Source organism: Cyclopterus lumpus, chromosome 1, assembly GCF_009769545.1.
Source record: "Cyclopterus lumpus isolate fCycLum1 chromosome 1, fCycLum1.pri, whole genome shotgun sequence".
NCBI lineage: Eukaryota > Metazoa > Chordata > Actinopteri > Perciformes > Cyclopteridae > Cyclopterus > Cyclopterus lumpus.
This window is the reverse complement of record NC_046966.1, coordinates 12,403,348-12,424,225: the sequence shown is the minus strand read 5'-3', so window position 1 is coordinate 12,424,225 and position 20,878 is coordinate 12,403,348. Positions and strand designations below refer to the sequence as shown.

The window sequence follows — 20,878 nt, the reverse complement described above, 5'->3', positions numbered from 1 at the left end:
TCACGGTGTGCTGAAGAACAACGTCAGAGCAGGGGTGAAGATTAGGACAGTTCCCAGTATTGACACTGTGAGGAAAGCCCAAAGGAAAATCCTGTCTAACACCTGAGCCACGAACTTCCAGTCTTGAACAACCTGAATGAGACAGAGAGATATATAGATATATAGACAGACAGAAACAACAGAGAGAGAGACAAAAAAGAAAGGTCCACAGGTGCAAATCTGTGTCAAAGCAATAACATTCTTCATTAAGGACACAATAACTACTTTTTGTCATTTTGATAGCCATTATTGAGCAAATAATAAACTGTAACAATATAAACTAGAATTACTCCTCCACCTCTCAGATGTCATCACTTTCATTCCATCGAACATTTGTATAAAATTGTCAAAATTAGTATATGAAATCCTAAATTTACGTCAAAAACTGTGACCTTGAACTTAAATTCTTCTCAGTTTATCCTTGAGTCCAAATAGACTGTTGTGAAATATTTAAAGAAATTCCCTCCAGGTATTGAGATATTGTGTTCACAAAAATGGGACAGACAGAATGACAACCCGAAAACATAATGCCTCAGGCCATGGCGGTCGCCGGCACAGAGGCATACAAATTAGAAGAGAGTGTAAAACAACATGCGAGCAAAGACTTTCATCCCATGTCTGCCCACACACCTCTCGTATGAAATGCTCCTTTTTGATGTGACGGCTGATGTAGCGAACTGAATTTGTGGCTTTCTCCAGCATGGCCAGCCAGGCTTGGTTCTCGTCCTCCTTCCCTCTCTGCTGACCGCCATTGTGGCCAGGAGCGCCCCTCCTCCCCACACCTTTGCGGGTCTTCAGCTCCGGGCTGCGCATCTCCATATCTGCAAAGTGGAATCTGAGGAAATTGACACCGACTGTTATATTTTGCATAGTTATCTTCTAATGTGTATTGACAGATATTAAAAGAATAGCGTATCAGCTCGCCTGGCTCTGGCCAAAGGTAACACAAGCTGACCACCTCAACAAATTGCTGACCATTACAAAAAAGTTTGTTTTAACAAACACAAATGTCAAAAATGACAATTTGCTTTTTCACGAAGGCTGTATTTCTTGGCCAGGGCCAGTAATTTCTTTGGCTTATAGTTATGCTAAGCTACGCTAATCTTCTCCTCTAACTCTTGGACAGAAAGCAAATAAGCATTTTACTCAAAATGTTGAACCATTCCTTAAACTATAGATGGTCCTATATTACCTGTCAGTGTGCCCCCTCATACACAGCAGTCTGGGCAGTCTCTGGAGGAAGAGGCTCTTTACCCAGGGGGCCATGGGGTGGTAAGTGGCGGAGGAACGGTGGTGGACATTAATGACAAAGACGGTGACGATGATGGAGAAAGTGACGAAGATCATGATGAAGAGCAGGTATTCTCCAATCAGTGGGATCACCTGGTGAATGAAACATTTAAATGTTACTGTAGCATGCCTGTTTTAATAATACACATTGACTGCTTTTTAATGGGCCACTCCATTAATTTGTTCACATAAAGTTAAGTTTGCTCTTCAGGGGGATTACCATTTAGCCTGTGAAAATAGCTCTCCTGTGGCTCTAGAGGGGTTATTTGTACATGTCCCTTTAAAAACTTTCATTCATGTTATAGAAGTTTGAAATCTTGATTAGTTTCTGGCAGTTTGGTAACATGAATTACACTTATTCACTAAGACTAGGAAAACAGCTAGTCACAGTGGTGCAAGCAAAGTGCTAACATTATATTATATAGGATTAATATGCTAATGTTTAACGTTTCTTAGTTTAGCATGTTAGCATTCAAACATTACACTAAAGTATAGCTGAGGCTGTTGGGAACATCACTAGTTTTGCAGGTTATTGCTTGGAAACCAAAGTATTGGAACATCTTGACCTTGAGATGGCGGCAGTTGAAAAGTCAACCAAACACAAATACAAAACTACCCACAATGCATAATGGTAGTTGAAGATTTGATAGTTTATTGCTTGTTCAGTACTTTTTACGTTGAATTGAGGGATGATTTTGGATGCAGTCATTGTATTTTGAAGCTCTGTAAGCTTCTATATTGGACCGAGATGAATTTGACGTCACTAGCTTCTTCCAGTAATTGAGTTGACATGCAGTTTAAGCTGCAGTAATTGAGCGGGCTGTGGTTGTGATCTGGACATAATGCAATTAAGATTACAAAAAGTAAAATAGATTGAGAAATTAAAGCCCAGTAAAAACTTTAATATGAAAATAGACTTTTATGTAAACCCCCAGAGGGAACCCACCTTTGAAGATGAAGGGATGATTTCTTCTATGACAAGGAGGAACACAGTGAGCGACACCAGCACAGACGTGGAAAGTGACAGTTTCTCTCCTTCGTCGGATGGCAAATAAAACACCAGCACAGTTAGAAAGGAGAGGCCGAGGCATGGGATGATGAGGAAGAGGGTGTAGAACAAAGGCAATCTCTTAAGGATGAAGGAGTAGGTAACAAACGGGTACCAGTACATCTCATCCCTTCTGCTTCCCCTTTGTCCTGTTGCATTCAGGATCTCCCACTCCCCGTTATCGAAGAAATCTGTACGGTCCACGTAGTGATCCACTAGGACCAGGTCCACCATGTTTCCATCGTAAGTCCAGGAGCCGAACTTCATAGAACAGTTCTGACGATCAAAGGGGAAGAAGGTGACGTCCATGGTGCAGGAGGACTTGTAGCTGGCCGGTGGAGTCCATGTTATGGTACCATCCCAACGCACAATGGCTTTGGTCATCAAGGAACCCTCAAAGCGACCATCCGCACTGGGCGAAGATGAGAAAAACAGAGAAAGGATGAGGTTGTAAGGACATTAACACACATCGTATTGTCTGATCAAAATATGATCTAAGATCAAATAGACTTGACATGGGACAGTGACGACACACATGTTACCCTGCAATCATCATGGCATAAAATGTACATGACCAAAATATCAAAGAAATTATTAATGCAATTGATTAGCTTTTTATAGTCTAGTTTAGACTATTTTACAAAAAATCTAATTAAAAAATATGGTGGAGATTAGTTTGCCATTTCAATCAAATATATGGCAAATTGCACCATTTTAAAGTAAATCCTACATTGTTTTATCACAGGCGTATTTCCTAGGTGGAAATCTGAATCACCTTAAAAGCAAGCTCTTCAATCATCACATTGTTGGAGGGCCCGCTCTCTCTATGGGCCCCCTCACCCCACAGGCCCCAGTGCAACCTCACTGCCTGCACTGTCTATATTTACACCCCTGGTAAGATGTCGAAGAAACATCAAAAAGGAAAGGAACATTTATGTAAATGCATCAGTGTTATTAGACAGTTCCTCTGAATGTGCTGCTGATGTGTAGAGTGCAATATAACTCACTTTTCATATAGGACGATATCAGGCAGCCAGATAGTCTCTGAAGGCACTCTGATGGAGGTTATACCTCCATAATCATCTGGGTTCCACTTCAGCTTCAAGTCAACCCACTCCTTCAAAGAAATAAATAACACCGCATGATAAGTATACATGATTGGACATTCAACTTAAGAAAGCTTAAGAAGTCTTGAAGTGCATCTTTTTTATTTCAGCATCATGGCCACACCAGACTGTTAGCTGCCCGAAGCAAATGGAAACTATCATGTATAACTTTCATGTGTCTTTGCTTTAATATTTTATTGTTGATACCCTTCAATGCTATGTTTTGATTTTATATACCAGGGCCTACCAAGGATAATGGTTAAGAATGCTGTAAAGGATAGACATAGGAGTAGAAAAAAGTTACTTGATGAAAGTGAAGAATAAGACTCATTTATCAAGCATCATAGATGCTCATATGTAAGACAACCACAGACAAGGAATTACACTACATCTGCCATGTAAGCATTTGTTTAGATTTTTCTGAATCAATTCAGACACAAATTGTATGTCATTGCACTTATAGAAATATGTGTATATAAAAAAAAGATATTTGCATAAACAATGCTCTCACAATGTTCACACAATTTAACTTTAATTGTCAGTTTCAGTAAAAGTATACAAAACTCAATATGTGACATTAAATCCTATATTGGCCAGAGTATATTTCAGCTCATGAATCTTACCACATGTTTATCAAACTGTTCAAATCAACTGATCCAGCCTATTTTTTTTGCACACTCACAGATGTTAAAATATCAACTAACAATTTAAATATTCAGTTTTGGAGATGGTAGCATTGTTTTTTACCTGCCAGAGCCAGACATTTGTCGTCATCAGTTGGTTCTTTTCATCCTGCAGGAAAGGAGACAAGGAGGAAGTTGTGTTCACTATGTATACATCATTGTGATGCTTACTATGAAAGATAAGAGAGGCTAATGAGGAGGTGAGGAGCAAAGCAGAATCTGGAAACAAAAGGTTGAGTGGGATGAAAGAAATAACTTAAACCTAGAGAAACAAAGTGAGTTAATTGCTTCTCTTGCTTGCCGCTAAGAAAGCCCACTGAGACAGCTTGGGGGTTAAGTGCCTTGCTTCAGGGTACATCTACAGATATTAATGAGCGAGAGAAGCACAAGATACTGAGTGGCCAATATCACTGGCAATACTTGCATAGGCACAGCTGCCTCATTTGTGCAATAAGTATCGACATATAAATTACAAAAATAAACAAAGAGAAAGGCACTGAGTAAACCTGATCACGTACCCATCCGCTCTGAATAGAAATGTATTGGAGGTGCAGTAATTTAGCTAGAATACCACAAGATGGCACTCTTCTATATGTTAATTGTGCGTGGCAGAATGTGACCCTCTGTGTAATTGTGGGAGCAGCTTTGTGTGTGTATATGTGTGTGCACCCATGCATGTGTATGTGTGTGTGTGCCCTTGTCTAAATTATACATGCGATCTGGTTCCTCTCAGCCTGATGGCCTCATTACTTCCTCTGCTACTATGTAAGACCACTTTGGACCACTCTTTTAATAACCTTTCTTCTTTGCTCTTCTTTTTATTCTCTCTTCTGCCCATTTAAATCCATCAGCTCCTTATCCTCCTCCTTGCTTATGCTCACACTTGTGTCCTTAGTGTAACTTCCATACTATACTTTCTCTGTTGACCATGCCTTCCCATCTCTCTTAACCTTCCTTTCTGTCTTTTGTATTCGCCTTCCTTTGCCATGGTTTCCTTTATCATTTCTTCTGAACATGAAATAGTAATGCTCTGTCCTTTGCTAAACAGATGATGAGCCAAAACCTCTTTCTATAACTTCCCATGACTCTTTCCAGATAATCACCCGTTCTGCTTATTCTTATGTGTCTTAGTGATGATGAGTTTCACTTCATCCCTTCCGTCTTCCTTTCCTCTCTCATTACAAGAAATAACCATTATATCCTGAGAAGACTGTAACAGGATTTTATTAACCATGTTACAAAAGGTAATTTTATTTTCTGCATGGAGCTTCCTTAACAGATACACATGGAGACTGTTTACTGTGTTGCTCTCCTGGAAGCATTAGAGCCTCTGTGTCTGGTTCGACTTTGCTCAAGGGCGCTCAGGATGCGATCAATGTAGAGTCTGTTTAAGATACCCCCATCTATCTAATATTAATAAAACACATAATGTGTGGCATGGACAGAGCCAGAGCTATTCAGGACAATGAGGTCATGTCTTCAGCATTCTGCTTTATGTGTCTTTCTGATTGGCTTTTCAAAGGTCAGCCTTCCTATATTGATGTTCCTTATTTTGTTCTGCCTCTGTCAATTGAACTAAAATGCTAAGTAATTTCAAAGGCTGCATACAAATAAGATGGAGAAACAAAATCTGTTGAGTACGCCATACAAATAAAAATGGCCTAATCATTTTTCCACTTTGTTATATATTTCATGTAAACCTACTCCCTTTCCCATCTAATTCAAATACAGGAACCTCAACAGCACAAACTGGCCTTCAAGATGACCGAACAGTGGAAATTTGATCAAGATAAATTCCACAAAGGTAGAATTCATGCAGATGAACAGGATACGAAGATGCAGCATGTTTGTGTATCCTGGTGTTGTTTCCTCACCACATCAACCAACTGTGAGATCTTGAGTCCAAAGCATACAGTGATGGTGTCGTTCGAGTGCAGGACAGGCCGCACCCACTTCTGGTAACCCCTGAAAAGGTTCCTCAACAAGGAATCCTCCATCTGGGCCAGCGACACAAAGTCTTCCTGCACTGAAAATAGCCAGAGAAGAAAATAGAGATGACGACGAAATAGAAAAGAAGATGTTCATAAGAATATAGCTATGAGTATGATTATAAGTAGTGCTGAAATGTGTAGATCATTCTAAAGCTGCTGCTGCTGCTCTGCAAACATGTTGTGTTTGCTCCGTGAGCTGTGTCTGAATGTCTGAATGAACCCTGTGCAGACAGTGATGGATGACTGATATATTCATGTTTTGGTCCTGCTTGGCTTTCCATACCCTTGGCATGCTGTAATTTACACAGCCACGCTAGCAGCTCGGTGAGGTCGTAAGGCTAACAATGACAGTGCTAACATGCCGATGTTGAGCAGGTGTCATGGCAGCCTGTGCTAGACGAAAAGTCAGAGGATCGCCAACGTTGTTCGGATTCATCCTGTGGGTACTGTGGATATCTGTGAAAATATTGACAATTCATTCAATGGCTGTTATTTCAGTCTGGAATAGGGATCTTAAAATGTATACCACAGTATTGTTAGGGAACATATATTAAGTAAAAAATAAAAGAAATACAGATGTGTTTTTTGGGTCTGAGAGGGTCTTGCTGAGCAACCTAGGTCAGGTCGGTATTGCAAAATCCATGTCGTTGCCCAATGCGACACAGGGATGAAAGCGGTATAACGCTCACCTCTAGTCTGGACCAGTGGGGGACTGACTGGTCAACCAACAGATCGACATGGCCATAGTCAGAGCCATGCCACTAAACATGGACAAAGCAAGACGTTTGAGAACACTATATCTTTTTTGCATGCATGGAATATTCATGTGCACAGACAGATGTGTGCATACATGTCAGCTATTTCCTCCATGTTTAAGAACATATAAAGACACAGTTGTGCATGAACAAAGTTAACCACCTCCCCAGAGTCTGAAAAGCAAGTGGAGGGAAAAATTAAGTCAAGGCCTCAGAGTCGGAGCACACACACACACACACACACACACTGTCAACCCTGGACTGACAGCTGGCCATGGCCGAGTGAATGCATCTGAGCTCCCAAGGCTGACAAAATGATCATGCTGACATGATCACCTCAGACAGAACAATTGCCAGGGGAGACAAGCTGAGCTCAGAGCGCTCTGTGCATCCAGGCACGAGACATAATAGTCAGTTAAAGAGTGATGCTCACTCTAAGCAGGAGACGATGCATTGCAGGAACACTTTTCACATCATCAGCCACCCGGTCAAGAGCAGACAGTTAGGAAATATCAGGGCTTTTCGGTAGACAAGTACAGAAAACACACTTTAATTCAGTTTGGTTTAACCCAGTTAAAAGTACATTATCAGAGACTCCTCCGTGGCTTAAAGTTATCATACTTGATTCTACTGACAACCATCAGGAGCCGTATGTACTGTCAAATTGTCCTTGAGCATGATACCGCACTGCTTCCCTGTTACTCATTATAACTCATGAAAGATGCGGATGACAGCAGCATTTGCTCAGAGCATTATTTGGTATTTATACTTGAGCTGCACAACAGAGTGTCCCTCAGTAACTCTGTCAACACTGAGTTCGGAGCACTCAACTGCTATAAGAGGATGGCATTTGGCACCGCCGATGGTGTTGCACCAGAGACGGCGGCTGATAGACAGAAAAGAGAAGTTTGAATCAATAGCCTCTCAAACAAGGGGAATGGAGCAGAGGAGTGGTGAGAGCTGATAAGGAAAGGAGTGAGACAGAGTGACCCAGAGCAATTCCCTCCAGTTACTGAGAGAAACAGAACAAGGGGGCAGGGAGAGGTCCGTATCTGAGGAGAAGTTAACTGGGGCAAGGGGAATAAGTACAGACAGCAAAACATATAGAAAGTTGAGAGCTTATTTCTTAACACAAGGTTATGGACTGCTCAAGCAAATCTGACATGCTTTATAGATTATTAATGTATCTTCCCCTGAATTTACAAATTCATTATCCAGAACAATTTTGCAATAGCTGTATCAATATCTGTTTGTATTTCTTGTTTGAGTTCTGACTTAAAGGGGCTCTTTTGATATGAAACTTAAGAGTTAAAGGTCTAGGATTGCATTTCAAATGATTTGTATTAATATGTTTTTACAACTGAAGGATATCGTAAAAAAAAGTACAAATGTTTGTATTATACCCTATGGCCAATTAAACTGATTCAATATTGCAGATCATTTTAATTCAATATATTTGTCAAATTAGTTTAGTCAATTCATTGTTTTATGTTTTTATATAGTTATAGTCTTGTATCTTTTTTTAATGTTTGTCGTCTAAGCATTTCAGGCTACAGCTATGTCTTCGTTTTGTAGAGTTACCATGGTTACAGGTGTGGTTCTCGTCCATCGCAAGGTGTGTGGAATATGCATTGTTTACTTGTTCACACACACACGCACACACACACACACACACACACACACACACACACAATCACACACAAACACACACACACACTCACACACAAACACACACACACACACACACTCACACACAAACACACACACACAGACACACACACACACACACACACACACACACACACACACACAGTGTCTATGTCACTCTACTCTGCAATAAAACAACCCACTCAGTCAATCCAGTTATCATTTCCATCTGTTTGAACATAACCTCTCTTGTTCCTGCTCACCTGTATTAGGCCTAATGCAGTTGTTTTGTTGCATCTTGTTGTCTGAATTAAGGCAATGAATACTTTTCTCCAAAGAACAGGTAGCTCAATGGATTTGAATACACAGACTGTACTTGTTAGTAGAATCAATTCATTGTTGGGTTTGTTTGTTATTCAATTCAATTCAATTTATTTTGTATAAACCAAAATCACAAATTTGGCTCAGAGGGCATTAAAATCTGTAGATATATGACATCCTCTGTCCCGGGACCTCACATCGGATCAGGAAAAACTCCACCAAATCCATTTATCAATAGTTTCTACTAATTAGTACAGTAGGAAAAACATATATGCGTGTTTTCTAATACCTGTGTACTGTGTACATGTACAACCTTGTCTCATACAATTAACGTTGCTATAAAAGTATACATTCTCATTTATGTTCCGAGAGCATACATTAAAACATATAGTTGCATTTTTTTTTTGTGGTTTACATTATGAATTGAAACAAAACAAAAATGCTCCAAAAACTACTTGGTTATGTTCATGTAACAAAACTACTGTGTTAGGTTTTTTAAAGTTTCTTGATTTGGCTGATGTATGTTTTGTTATGTAATTTGAGTTACGTAAGTAACTTAAAAACCTGGGTTGATTTCACCCAGATGAGGACACTTACTGTGGTCTACTGGGTTGAAGTATGTGTTTGTTGGATCCATCCATCCACCCGTGGACTTTGATTTGAAAGACTGCAAAAAATATTATTTTTAGGAGACCAGGCTGCCATGTAACAAAACAAGAAAACAAGGGCTCAAAGGTATGTGTGTTCACGGACACAAATGTACCCTTATATTCTCTGTTTTCAGTCTGTTGGAATCTGAAGTTAAAATGCACAGCCTTTTTAGACTCAGATTACCTCCCATTGCATCAGATTCCCTGTGAACAACAGTTTGTAAGGGCTTGGAACGGCCCCTCAGTCTTCCTATCTACCAGCTCTACAGGAAGCGACAAGACACAAGGGCCAAACTAGTTAAACACCATAGGGATGGATTCCTCTAAGAGTCGGCTCATTCCCTCAGATAGAGGCTAATTGACTCTGTGTGTGTGTGTGTGTGTGTGTATGTGTGTGGTGGGAGGGGGGTTGATTGAGCAGAGGTGAAGGGCATTCTATTGATTCGAACATGCAGAGATGAGTAACATTGTACACTGTGTGCGTGTGTGTGTGCATGTAAGTAACAAACTACAGCGTGCTGATTATTGATACAGACACAAGCTGGTGCAGTGGTACAATCACCTTGTCCCATCCACCAGCTGTTCACTGTGAAACACAGCAGGATATACCATTGAGGGGGGTGGAAGGATGGGAGGTTTTCTTCACACTACATAAAGAAAGACTGTTTAACTTTGGGTTTTCCCCTTTCCTCAATGCAGATGCCGTTGATTATATAGTGATATTCTTCCAATCCTTTGGGAAAGGGGATATTTTTAAGGCAATAATCAAGAGAACATCATAAAGAGAGAAGCATGGTTTCCCCATAATGCAACAGGACAGGTATGGGGACATTATTATGAATCCCAATGTTTTCTTTTTTGCACTCAAGCACTAAGATTGGCCAGTCATCCATGCTCTATGAGCTACCAATAACCTGATTTGTTGAGGTCCTATGCCCTAACTAATGTCCAGACTCAACCAATCATCTCTGCCTAAACCAGTTACGCAGGGCGGGTCTTGTCAAGAATGGAGTGGATTTATAATTATGGCTGTTGGAGCCAAGACTTTTCACAATGGTTAACCCAATCAGTCATTATGCCCTTGAGGCATGTACTGTAGTGTGCATAAGCATACACGCCAAGACATGTCGGTTCACACATAGTCATTGGATGTCACAGACACTCAGCATCACATGACCAGAGGTGACTGCACGTGTGCTATATTACTGCACACAGCCTATGCCGTTTCCTTTGGAACTATTTTCAAATAAATTGTTCCTTTGGAAACTCAGCAATTTATCTGGAATATCCAGAGTAACTGGGACATCAATTCTGAAATGATAGGTTGTGTTTGAAATTGTAAATTGTAAATGCATTTTCCATTCAATAATTGAGTTGACGCCATACATGTCGAAGACCTATATTTGTTAGAAAAAGGAGAGAATACTGACTTTCTGTAACTCAAACCCATAGTGACACAATATCTGATTCTATACTTTTCATAACGACACCATACCTGAGTCACACCTTTATTATGTTATGTACTTATTTTCCCATTAATTGCAATGTGTTTTATTGTCCCATATTGTTCTCTTGCAGCGTGATATAGAGCCACGGACTCAGTCACACATCCCAAGGGGGGCGCTGCGCTCCCATTCTTTAATAAATCATGGCCGTGCTCCTCTCACCTGACCCCATCATTTTGTCCCGATGCATCCCGCACGATTAAAAGCAATTGCCTCAGATTTGTACAATATGACCGCCTGTTTATAAAACTGTTTCCAAATTGTCCAGGGCGGAGCACATTGGCCAATAACTCTGCTAGATTAATGAGACTATAAGGCGGCATGATATGCTGTGTTTTGATCACGCAATACGATCGCAAATGCTCACCAAAAACACCCACATATGTATATCCCGAGTCAATTTTTCCTCAGTTTAGACAAATAAGAGGAACTGTACAGGAGCTCAGCTTCAACAGTTATAAGACGCCTGTGTTCCCCGAGTCTTACCTTCCATAGTAGCCTTCCCGAGAGCAAGGAACAACCACAACATCGCAACCGCAAACTTCATGCTCCCTCCCATCATTTACACCACCGGTCGGATGTGTGACTCCAGTGCGAAGATCAAATCATATTCCTGTTCTCGGACAGTCCCGCAGTGTGCACTTCATCAGCCGAGCGGGACCTCCGGAGGAGCACCGCTGTTTAAATAATACAGGACTTAGTTGCTGGCTTTGTACAACACGGTCCGCCGTCACAGTGTCGAGCAGCAACAGCTCGTGTGGTTTATTTTGTGTCACACCTTCTTCTGTCGCCTGGTCCGGTTCCCCGCAGCCTCTTTTCGCGTGTGTGTGTGAGTGTGTGTGTGTGTGTGCGTGTGTGTGTGCGTGCGTGCGTGTGTGCGTGTGTGCGTGTAAGTGATCCAGAGCGGAGATCGATGCTGCCGGAGCGGAGCGGAGCTGGGCTGAGGGCGGGACAGAGGAGGGCTGGCCCGGTTGAGGATGGAGGGAGGACGCGGACCGGGGAGGAAAGATCCCATCCAGAGGTAAATAAATAAATACATAATGACAGACAGACAGACAGACAGACAGACAGACAGACAGACAGACAGACAGACAGACAGACAGACAGATAGATAGATAGATACAAGGCCAGTTGGATGTAGGTCAAATGCAAGGCAATGCAAAATATAACAACATGAGGAAAAGTCTTGCCTAATATAAAATCTAATCTAATATACTTTAAAAGCAGTGTACTATCCTCTCGAGTTCAAATAGCAGGTCAGTAGCATTGCATATGTACACCATTGATGGGTGTGATCATAAGTTAAGGGCATAGGAGTGGTTGTGCACTTATTTAACATGTTATTCCAAAGCTATCACCTTTCGCTGATACAAGCTGAAGTGATGAGGATGAGCACTTACTATGGCGCAATCTATCTAATTACCTGCTGTGCAAGTTGAGCGGATGAGGTGATCTATACTTATCGATCTGGAAGAGAGTTTCCATACACTGTTGGGAAATTGAGAAATATGCATCTCCTCCAGTTTAGTTTACTACTATGAGAAGAATGGGAGTGGATTTATGGAGGTGCAAAGGTCCGACAGCCAGAGTATCTTACAGCGAACAGAAAGCTCAGATTAATTTGAATTGTGTAATTTATTCAAGCAATCAAATAAGCTGTTAGTTGACTCGTAAAGAACTCGAGGCGAGCCAGGGTAGGAGATGGACTCTCTCTCTCTCTTTCTCTCTCTCTCTCTCTTTGCCCGCGTAATTAATTTTCAGCTAACAGCAGCTGGAAGAAGAACTGCAAGGTGAATCATTCTGCATCCACGCACAAACACGCAAACATATGCATGGGACTTGATGGTTCATTCATCATCGACATGGACACATACCTCTTTGCTCACATGGCACTCGGATGCTTGTTGGCTTTGAGCATCTCATTAAATGTTGTCTTGCTCAGGCACCTGATCGCTGCTCTGCTATTGCCATGACTTCCCCAAGGGGAACCTAGCCACACACACACACACACACAAGTTGACACAACTTTCTTGCTTATCTAATAACACCCAAACAAACTCTTCTGTGTCAGTGCACACAAATTGCTTCAGTCTTGTTATACAACGCTGGAGGTAAATGTAGATTTTGGATGGTCTTTAAATTGCAGACTACTTCAGTAATTAGTCTCATTCCACTTCCAATCCATGTTAATTAAGGACATTATTTTACACTAAGGTCATCAGCGCTGAGGGAAGGTCTAGGGCAATCTGTGCTTTAATTATGAAAGAAAGCAAGAATTGTCAAAACTCCTGAATATTTTGGAACAGGCCATGTTTTTGTTTCAGAATGTGGATGTGTGGTAACCTAATGCAATGTTTTATCTTAGATTACTCAATCACTGTAGAGTTGGAGCTGCCCTTTCAGGTAACCTCAACAGGCCGATGCTTGATGCAACAACATAAAAGCATGGCTGCCTGGACACACACACACACTGCATATGCAGGCAAACAATGTCCCTGTGCTCTTTATCAAACTGCTGTTGTTCCAGCTACTATTTAACAGTCATGCTCCAGTGTGTGTTCAGTGACCTTTTCAATCCAAACAGAAAGGTAAACAACAATAAATAAATAAAAAGCATTTGCCTGTAGCTGTGTCACAAGTGTGTTTTTTTTTGCATTTGTTTTTATTCAGTTTGAACCCCTCAGACCAAGGAAACAGAAGCCACCTTATCCCAGAGTTAGGGTGACTGTTAATTGAAGGATAACTAATTACATACAAGATCAGTTTGGTCGTCATCAAGAGTGCAAGCCTACTCAGCATTTAAAAACAGAGAGAAACACATTCCCTTATTAATGTCATTAGGGTGACCTCTGTTTGGGCTTGGCGACTACACATTTATAACAGAAAGCCTTGCGTTAAAAACTGAAGTCGTCTGAAGTTACTCATGCTTTTGGAAGTGAAATACTAAGAAGCTTGACTACCCTTTTATGGTTGAGGTTGGGTACTTGAGAATAAATTTAATTAAAAAGTGATGAAATAGAAAGGGAAATGTGTGCGTATGTATTTACCTACCAAGCACACACAAATCACAAATAGACAAGACATGCCTGATGACTTTGAGACCTGATCTATGCATTGCAGTATATGTTAAATAAGCTACATTTCACACTTGAAGATTTAGAGAAAGCTGACATGATTTTGATTTTGAATCCCTACTGCATAAGCTAATACCTGTGACTTCAGCTGCTGTCATTTGTCATACAGATCTTATGTCACGTTATTATCCTTCCCTGAACTCCTCCTGTCCCTCCTTTTTATACTTGTGTAGGCCTACTTATATTTTACTTAAAAGTTTTTTATTTTACTTCGCCTTGAGAGTCCTGTGTTTCAACAACAGCATTTACTTCACACACAAGTAAAACAGGCATCTACTCATTAACTTGAACACAGGGTGACAATGAGAGGCTGTTCAAAGACTCACCCGTCAACACTGATCCAGTTTGGCTGAGCCACCAGCAGCTCTAGCAAGGAGCAGCACCCAGGAGAATAAAGCTAAATATTCCTCTAAGTTTGGTCGTCTTAGCCAACGAGTGAGAGAGAGTGAGACAAAGTGGGAGATGGACAACAGAGGAAAAGAGCCTAATAAAGAAAGAGTTGTGGATTTCAAAGATAATTGTTTAGATTGAAATACATGTGTGAAAACCTGCAGCCACCACTGAAGGGGGAGGCGTACAAAAAGATAAAATGGCCAGAGAGGGAAAAGAGGACATGCTGGTGGCTTCGTTATGACACCAGTTTGTGCATAAAAGCAAGAGGATTGATTGATTTATTTCTGTCAGGGGGCGGGAAGTCATCGCTTCATTGTCAGGCATGTAACATCATGTTGTGTGCAGTAACACATCAAGAGCTGAACGGATGTTTTCTTTGTCGAGCATTTTGTTTGTTGTCTGAAGACAGCTAAAGGACCTTTCCGTGAAAAACGAGGGCATCACAGACACACACACACACACACACACACACACACACACAGACACACACACACACACACTCACGCACACACACCAGAGGGACAGGAGTTGGCATTAAGTAAAACCAAGTCTGTCATTTCCACTCTACTTCTCTGTGTCTTTTCTGCTGAAGCTGTCACAAAAATATTCTGATAGAGAGACAGAGATCTGAGTTAGTGCGACTCACTGTCTGCACTCGTGGATCCTGCGTACCTTGATACATGCACTCATGCACCATCTGCACACACGGACGTACACACACGGACGTACACACACAGACGTACACACACAGACGTACACACACAGACCTACACACTCCTCGTGCTCCACCACTGAAGTTGTCACAAAAATGTTCTGGACCCTGAGTTAAAGGTATGACTCAATCAGAGTCTTTCTCTCTTACTTATTTAGCTCCCTCTACTGACGCACACACACACACACACACACACACACACACTGAAAGTCTCAGTATATGTATGCATGCTCACACACACACACACACACACACACACACACACACACACACACAAACCCTGTGATCTACTGTATAATACCACCCTGGAACAGACCAGTATCTGAAGCTCTGCAGTATCCTGGGGGTATAGCTGTGTCAGCTATCAAAGAATAATGATTCATCCAGCCATGCCTTAATATGGAATATTTTTTTCTCTAATATGCTTACAGACACACACATTGTTCTTGTTGTATTACTCTATCCATACTAAAAATAGAAACATGTGCAATGATTCATAAGCCTTGCATGTGATTTATCATGAATGTCTGTCTCTGGATCTTCAAATATCTACAAACGTGTTCATATCATTACAGTTGATTGATTATTCCACTCTCGTCTTCGGTGGGGAAAAAAAGTAAAATATATAGCATTATGAATCTTCGTTCTGATAAGTTAACTGACTCATTGTGAAGAATGCTTTTGGGAAATCACACCTTGCGTTGTTTAAGCGTGCCTGGCAAATCTCACATGCAATAATTGGAGATGATTGAAGCTAAAACTGTGGAGGCGAGGCTCGTGAGTGCTGCACATGTACAAAAAAGAAAAGTTGATACTAAAAGAGCGATCAGTGTGTTATTATAAAAACATATCCCTTGCCGCCCACTCCTCTGAAGAGCTCTTAGCGCTGGGGTCTTTAACAAGATTTCTTATGAGTAGGTCATTAAAGCTCTGTTATCTTGTCACAGTGCTATCAGCTTGTACCACCACACTTATTTGAGAGGACGAGAGGCAGGAGGAATATGTCATTCCAATTGTCTCAGTGTGTCAGATCATATTGAAGATTGCGTGACTTCCCTGAATCGACTCTTTGATATCAGTGATCTGGAGCGTCCTGAGAGAGCACTTTAAACATGAGTACCGTGGCTGACTAGATATAATGATATTACCTGTTTTGACCACTGCACACTGTCCTTGTATGTTTATGTTTAATCACGATTTCAGCAAAGTTGCTTGATCTGCTGTGATTATTTTCCCATGAAAATGAATGTAGCCCAGTCATTTTACCAATACCTCATGTTTTTGCATTTTTCCCAAGAATCTCTATAGAACCTGTTGATTTCCATATATTAACGGAATAATTGAGCATTTAGGGCAATTCAGTTATTATCTTTCGCTGAGCTTTAGATGAGAAGATCACGTATCATCTCTTTGTATTAAAGACCTGGTGAAAAAAGTCAATTATTATTCAGTTTCCATTTTTTCAAAATACCTCTCTTATTTTATGTTACGATATTTTCGATGACTCATCTTGAATTTGTGGGCAAAATAAATTAATGGGATTTGCGTCAATCAATCCGCCTACCGTATAAAATAGCACCTGACCATTAGCTTGCTGTAGTAGCGAAATGAGGAGGTGTGCATTAGTGTGTCAGTTGGCAAAACCTGTTTACATTTTCAAAATCAAAGCAGGGTTGACCCTTGATTTATTAATGACTGTGTCCTGTGCTAGTGAATGGTCATGAACATCTCCGTAACTCTCTACAGCTCTGTATTTCTCTTCTACACCCTGTTTTGCATTGACAAATCAAATTGTTAGGATTGCATTTAAATACCTAGGCAACAATCCCTTTCACTTGAAAAAGACTGGGCGATGGGAGAAATACAATAGCTAGCTGGCCTTTCTTTAACTTTAAAATAATATGATTATCAAAACCCTAAAGCTGAACTTGTATGTTGTTTAATCTGTAGACATAATATAACAAAAAGACGCTGGTTTTGTCTTTACTGTGATCATTTGCTGTGACTGTTTTGATGAACAGTGGCTAGTTTTTATGCCAAACTAAGCTAATAAGCTTCTGGCTCTATAGCTAACACACAGACAGTGTGGCATCAATGTTTCCCAAAATGTTGAACTAATATGTTAAAGCATAATTCTGGTTTGTTCCAACTTTGGACTATAACATTGTTGGCTATTGGTTAACATAGGGATCTATTTAAAACCTTCATAAACATTTGACTGTTCATGTTTCTTGCATTTGTAGACTTCTTTTCAGATTCAGAGATCAGTGCTTGGTTATTATTACAACTATAAATGATGGCCGGCACTTAAAAAAAAAAGACACAAGTTGGAATAAACAAGGGTTTAACAGAGGTCATTATACAGTAAGGATGTACTTAGTCCACCATTTTAATCTCTTCACTTACATAAAATGTCTTACTTGTTCCTTCTTTCCTGTCTGACTTGTTGGCTATAATAATGAGTACTACACACGTGGGGTTGTTCAGTCAAATACACATATGATACTTATCCTGCCACTATGTACTGTATACATGAATTATGTAAATACATTTTTTGAGGAATCAACATTTCCCTGCTGACGCTGAAAGAGCCTTATATGTTGAACAACTGTTAACCGATCAGATTTGTCCCACCATCTTCCCGATGTTATTGTACACACAGAAAGAAATTATAAAAGTCAGAGAGGTTGGCCAGTGAATGAGACCATAAGATCTAGGGATGATGCTTGGGTCTGCCTGTGGGACCTCTGGGACATGAGCACAGACTTGTATGTGATCCTGAGGCAAGCGCTCACATGCCAGAAGGGTTCAAATCAGGGGTTCTGAAAATATGATGACCCAAAAAAACATACTAAAACCATGAATAAAGCAGTAAACAGAGCTAGACAGGCTGCAGTTATTCAAAGCTACTTTAGAAAAGCCAGCACAGAAAACAGAGATTCAGTCTGACTCTTTGATAATCACAGTGGCACACCTTCCCTTGTGTTAGGATATTTTGTTTAGTCAACTGTCAGTAGGTTGAAACAAGAAGACATTATAATGTAAATGTATCCTTTGTGATCAGTAAACAAGAGGTAAGGACTGTTGAATTGAGATACTGGATATATTGTTCCCATTTTCACATTAGGTGTTAGCTATTCTGAATTAACTAAACACAAACAAAGCATTATTTATGTGACTACAGACTGTAGGTTTGGACCCAAACGCAGACACAGAAAAAAGGATTGAAATAAGAGAAAGGTTTTATTGCAGGGATAATGGGTGGTGAGAATGACAAGAGGCTGAGATGGAGACCGAAGGTGAGAGGGCGATGGTGGATGACTGAGCCGAGCAAAGCAAGGAGCGGACTGTGAGCACAGCAGGTTGGGGAAAGAGCTGGCGATGCACTGAAGTACACGGGAAGTATAGGTATGCAATAACACAAGGAATAAGCTCAGAATACCCCATTTCTGAGCGGCCAAGAACAACTAACTACCACTGTGGTTACAACAACGACCTGGCGATGAGTCGTAGATATACCGCTGAGTTGGTGAGAAGACATGTGAGGTGAATGAGCCCGGAGGAGACCAGACACAGAGACAGACAGGGGGAAACAAAGAGACACCGGGGAAGAGGGAAACACAGGGCCAGAACTGTGACAATTTATTTTTGTTTATTAATCAGAGAACTGACAATCATCACTCAAAATCTCTCTCGCTCTTTTCCCTTTCTCTCTTTCTCTCTTTCATGTCACAGTCGCAAAACAACCACTTCATTATTGTGGGGCATCACAATTCGAAAAGGTTGGGAGCCACTGCTGTACCCAATGGTCATTCATTAAATCCATGAAACATAATATTGTTGACTCTTGTGTCTGTTGATTGCTGCTTGTGCATAATCTGTGGCATTATTGTTTTTTTTATAGAGAGATATGTTTATGAAGGCAGGCTTTTGAACCGTACAACTATTTCCCTTGAGCTGGATATCTCCTCTTGTGTTTAACACAAAATGACATTGTAACTGTTGCTTATGTGCATGAGTACGCATGCAGCTCGCCTGAATTTGGACTCAAATACTAAAAAAATAACACTTTGTCCCTTTACTTTGCTTCAAAATGCTAGAAATCTGTGTTTGTCATGGGTATGATTTTATCCTTGAACCTTTTGCATTGTTTTGCATTATGCATTCCCTCATTTATTTGTCAGAATGTTTGTTTGGAAGCAGCATGCAATCATAATATATATTTTGCAGCGAATTCACAATATCATCGGCAGTATGCGATGTTGTTCTAGATCTCCCTCCCACTGTTCTGTCTGAAGTGTGCCTGTGAGAGTTGCTCAGTTTAACATCGAGCATTACATCGTGTGATTTCCTGCCTCCGCTAGCCATCAAAGAAACACCTCTCTGCTGCTGTGGACCACATCTCTGTCTTTCTTCTCTTCCTCTACCTCTTCCTCCTCCAAAATCCCACAAGAAAAAGAGGAAAGTCAGAAACGCCCTCATAAGTACAGCTGAAAAAGGTACGGGAAGGATTTCAGTATATACAAAACACCTTGTATATGTCCAAAGGTATCAGAATCGGTGTGCATGTTCAATACACGTGTCCTCCAACAGAAACACAGGGTTTTTAAAGGAAAACACGTTTTTCTATTCTTATCTTGACGATAACGATCATGTGTGTGTGTTAAAGACTCCGTTTCAGAGCTTTGTTGGTGTGGTTGTTCTTGAAAGGGTATTTCTCTTTATAAGTGAGTCGCATTTCTCAGTCCATCATAACTCTTAACACCAATTCACTCCAGTGTTTACACAAACTATTTAACATGTATTTAAAACTGATGCTCAGCTGTTTGATACTCTTTGTCAGTCACTATGTGAGCAGAGCTTCAGATAACACAATATGCAGTCATAGATGTGCATACTTTTTTATTGCAAATACTTAAATGTCCTAAAATAATAAGGACATTTAACAGTTTTCAACACTGTCATCATCCCTCTTATTAATGTTATCAAATATAATGTCTTATTTACCCCCCGCAATCTCTTTATTAAAAATAAGTCATGTTATAGTATGTTTAAAAACGTCATTTAAAAAAGTCATAGTATAGTATAGTATGTCCAAAAGTCCTACAAATATTGTATAGTATGTCGAAAAAAGTTATACAAAATATAATCTAGTACAAGGGTATTCAACTATAATTCAGCGAGGTCCAGTTAGAGAGAATAATGTCTAACTTGCGCAATTTAGTGCCATATGTATTGAAGTAGCCAATAGTTGTATTAACGGCTGTATGAAGTCAACAACTGACTTTTAAATCAAATAAAGAGAGTTAAATTATATAATAGTTTAAAGCATGTTGAAAAATTAATTGTATATAGTATGTCAAAAACCTCATTTAAAAATTAATTGTATAGTGTGCCAAATAAAGTCACTTTAGTATTTTGCAAAAAGTCATGAAAATACCCACAGTATAGTATATATACAAATGTTAAATAAAATAAAATGTCATAATAAAGTCAGTTTAGTATGTCCAAAAAGGTCACAGTATTGTATAACAAAAAAGTAATTACAAAAGTATGAAACAATTTCTTCTTTATTTTAGTGACAGTGCAGCCGTCAGTTGACAC

The 20,878-nt window shown here is 40.2% G+C and overlaps 1 protein-coding gene across 1 annotated transcript; it reads right to left on the bottom strand.

Moving 5' to 3' along the window:
• On the bottom strand, window positions 1-11,597 carry chrnb3a (cholinergic receptor nicotinic beta 3 subunit a). The gene is made up of 8 exons (XM_034533725.1): window positions 11,522-11,597; window positions 6,041-6,192; window positions 4,231-4,275; window positions 3,385-3,494; window positions 2,276-2,789; window positions 1,232-1,422; window positions 670-874; window positions 1-132 (listed from the first exon to the last, which is right to left on the bottom strand). The coding sequence occupies exons 1-8, from the start codon at window positions 11,595-11,597 to the stop codon at window positions 1-3; spliced, it is 1,425 nt and encodes a 474-aa protein (XP_034389616.1).
• Window positions 11,598-20,878: the final 9,281 nt, after the last annotated feature.

Excerpts from the sequence above, each read along its gene's own strand:
- chrnb3a (XM_034533725.1), bottom strand. The coding sequence starts at position 11,597 with ATGATGGGAGGGAGCATGAAGTTTGCGGTTGCGATGTTGTGGTTGTTC. Across the intron at positions 3,495-4,230 it reads CAAATGTCTGGCTCTGGCAG|GAGTGGGTTGACTTGAAGCT; the intron begins GTAAAAAACAAT and ends ATTTCTTTGAAG. Across the intron at positions 875-1,231 it reads ATGAGGGGGCACACTGACAG|ATTCCACTTTGCAGATATGG; the intron begins GTAATATAGGAC and ends CAATTTCCTCAG.